The sequence below is a fragment of the Myotis brandtii genome, unplaced genomic scaffold, assembly GCF_000412655.1.
Source record: "Myotis brandtii unplaced genomic scaffold, ASM41265v1 scaffold298, whole genome shotgun sequence".
In the NCBI taxonomy this organism is placed as follows: domain Eukaryota; kingdom Metazoa; phylum Chordata; class Mammalia; order Chiroptera; family Vespertilionidae; genus Myotis; species Myotis brandtii.
This window is the reverse complement of record NW_005361391.1, coordinates 58,411-60,730: the sequence shown is the minus strand read 5'-3', so window position 1 is coordinate 60,730 and position 2,320 is coordinate 58,411. Positions and strand designations below refer to the sequence as shown.

The window sequence follows — 2,320 nt, the reverse complement described above, 5'->3', positions numbered from 1 at the left end:
GCCTCCCTCCACTTCCCACCAGATGGTAGTATTAGTGAACCTAAATGACTCCTGTTTGGGAACATGTACATTAGGAATTACTGTACTGGCAGAGTGCAAGGTATTGCAGACTGTGGAGGTTTGAAGAAAATGAATTTCCTGAAAGGGACATGAGCACAGGAAACAAAGCCAGGAATGGGTGTGTCCATCATAGCTCTCAGCCACACAGTAGTGACTATTTCCCCACAAGGTGTCCCAACCCAAACCACAAGTAAAATCAGAATCCTCTTCTCCCCAGAGTTTGGGGGTCTGGAACTGGGCAAACAGCTTATCGTTTACCTCACATCATTGTTTTCAGGAAATAAAATCTCTGAGGACTGAACTTGGAGTGGTAACAGAGAGGATGGTTGCTTCACTTCTTCTAAAGTCACATCCTATTCAGGCGACCTAGGCCAGGAGTTTCAGGGACAAGGACAAGAGGTGCTCACAACTCGCTGGTTCAGAACAGATGGGAAAACCACCCTTTCCCCAGTGTATATTGCAACGGGTGAAATGGGGAGGCTTTGTAAAGAGGTTGTTACAGTTAAGCCCCACTTGTAAAATCTCTTAACCTCTGAATGTCCCTCTCAGGTATGATGGCAGTTACTGGGGAAATGGAACCAACTATGGTCGAGGGAAAACAGGCAAGTTTATAATAGTCTAGGCAACGAGGCAAGTTAATATTAGTAGTTGGGGCAACGGAGCAAAGTTATATTAATAGCTAGGGCAATGGGGCAAAGTTGATATTAGTAGCTAGAGAAACGGGGCAAGTTGATATTATTAGCTAGGGAAACGGGGCAAGTTGATTAATAATACCTTGGTAATGGGGCAGTGTTGATTAATGTGTCCCAGGTAACTTTGTGTGTGTTTAGCCAACCGTTTTGTGAATAAAAGGCTGGCCCAGAACCAGGGTCAGCGCTGTCTTAGGAGAACATGCCTGCGGCAGCCACTGGCCAGCCTTTCAATAAATCCTCACTTGCTGCTTAAGACCTAATTGGAGTTGGTGGTCTTACTCTCGGGAACATTGGTCCATAACAATCTTTTAAGATAAGACACTTACTTCTTCACTCCTTGTGATGCCCCCCAAACTACAAACCAGGCGGATAAAGAAAAGAAGCTCTTTAATCATTTGAAATCAGAGGGGCTATAATAGAATAATAATCTTGTAGAACAAAGGGTCAGAAACACTGGCCAAGGCAAATTTATCTTCATAATCCAACCCTTAATTGGGCTGCTCTCCTATATTTCTATTGAATGTCTGCTTTTAAGCCTCCCTTCAACAATGACTATCTCTCTATCATAGCTTCCAGAAGTCTACCTGTGAAATAAATTACAGTATTATAATTTTTCTCATGGCTATCAAGAGAGTACTGCAGTTTCTTAATTTACTACACTGTAAAGAATCTACATATCTGATTGATGCATTCAAAAGCAATCACTGAATTTTTCAATATAAAGAAAGGAAAATAAATACCGCTGCTAAAGTTAATGGGTGTAAACAGCCAACAGAGCTGACATTACAAAAGAAGTTAGAGACTTGTTTTGGGATGGTAGATTTATTGCAGAAGATATATAATTTTCATATATCTTTGAAAGGGCCAGTGATACAGCTCTGAGCTCAACCTTGGGTTTCCACACTCTCTAAGGGGAAGAAAGTCTGCCTAAGAACAGGATGTTAGTTGAGGGATTGTGTCGAATGAAAAAAATGAATGGATGGTCAGCCACAAAATTTTCCACTGGGATAAACCCACAGTTGGCAACAATTCCAGCTGTGGCAGCCGCTGCCTCTGTGCCCTCCTCATTTACTTCCACAAATGACTTGTGGACAATTTTTGATACAAAAAGATCTCTGGCTCTTGACATGCCAGACAGATCAGCCTTGATATTAAAGAGATCCTCTATACCCAGGCTGGCCAGGTGAGAGTTGAGGTTGTAGCTCTCTTCCAGCTTGAACCTGGGCAGGTGGACGTTGACTTCAATGGAACTCAGATTCTCAGGTTTGGTCCACTCATGCAGTTTTTCCAGGGTCAATTGTTCTTCTATCTGAAATGAGAAAGGGCAAAAGAAGAGGTGAGAACTATTTCACATAAGCAAGGTAATACACATTATTTACATGAATGGACTGATGTTATCATTTTCTAATTACACTGAGTGGCCAGATTATTATGACCATCATCAGTACTTCATTGACACTTCCAAAAATACTGACTATTGAAAACTTCCTAAGCAAATACTCTCAAGGTTTTATTATTATTATTATTTGAATAACTAATTCACTTCATTGTACTGATGGGGTGGTCAT

At 41.3% G+C, this 2,320-nt stretch overlaps 1 protein-coding gene across 8 annotated transcripts in view; it reads right to left on the bottom strand.

Annotated features, from left to right (window-relative positions):
- Positions 1-1,123: 1,123 nt before the first annotated feature.
- The window catches only part of LOC102262186 (leukocyte elastase inhibitor), a 30,713-nt gene continuing 29,516 nt past the window's right edge, over positions 1,124-2,320 (bottom strand). For all 8 annotated transcript variants that reach the window (XM_014542309.1, XM_014542303.1, XM_014542304.1 and 5 more), the window contains one exon: positions 1,124-2,061. In XM_014542309.1, coding sequence (XP_014397795.1) covers positions 1,660-2,061 — 402 coding nt within the window. In that variant the 3' untranslated portion in view covers positions 1,124-1,659. The remainder of the gene's footprint in view (positions 2,062-2,320) is intronic.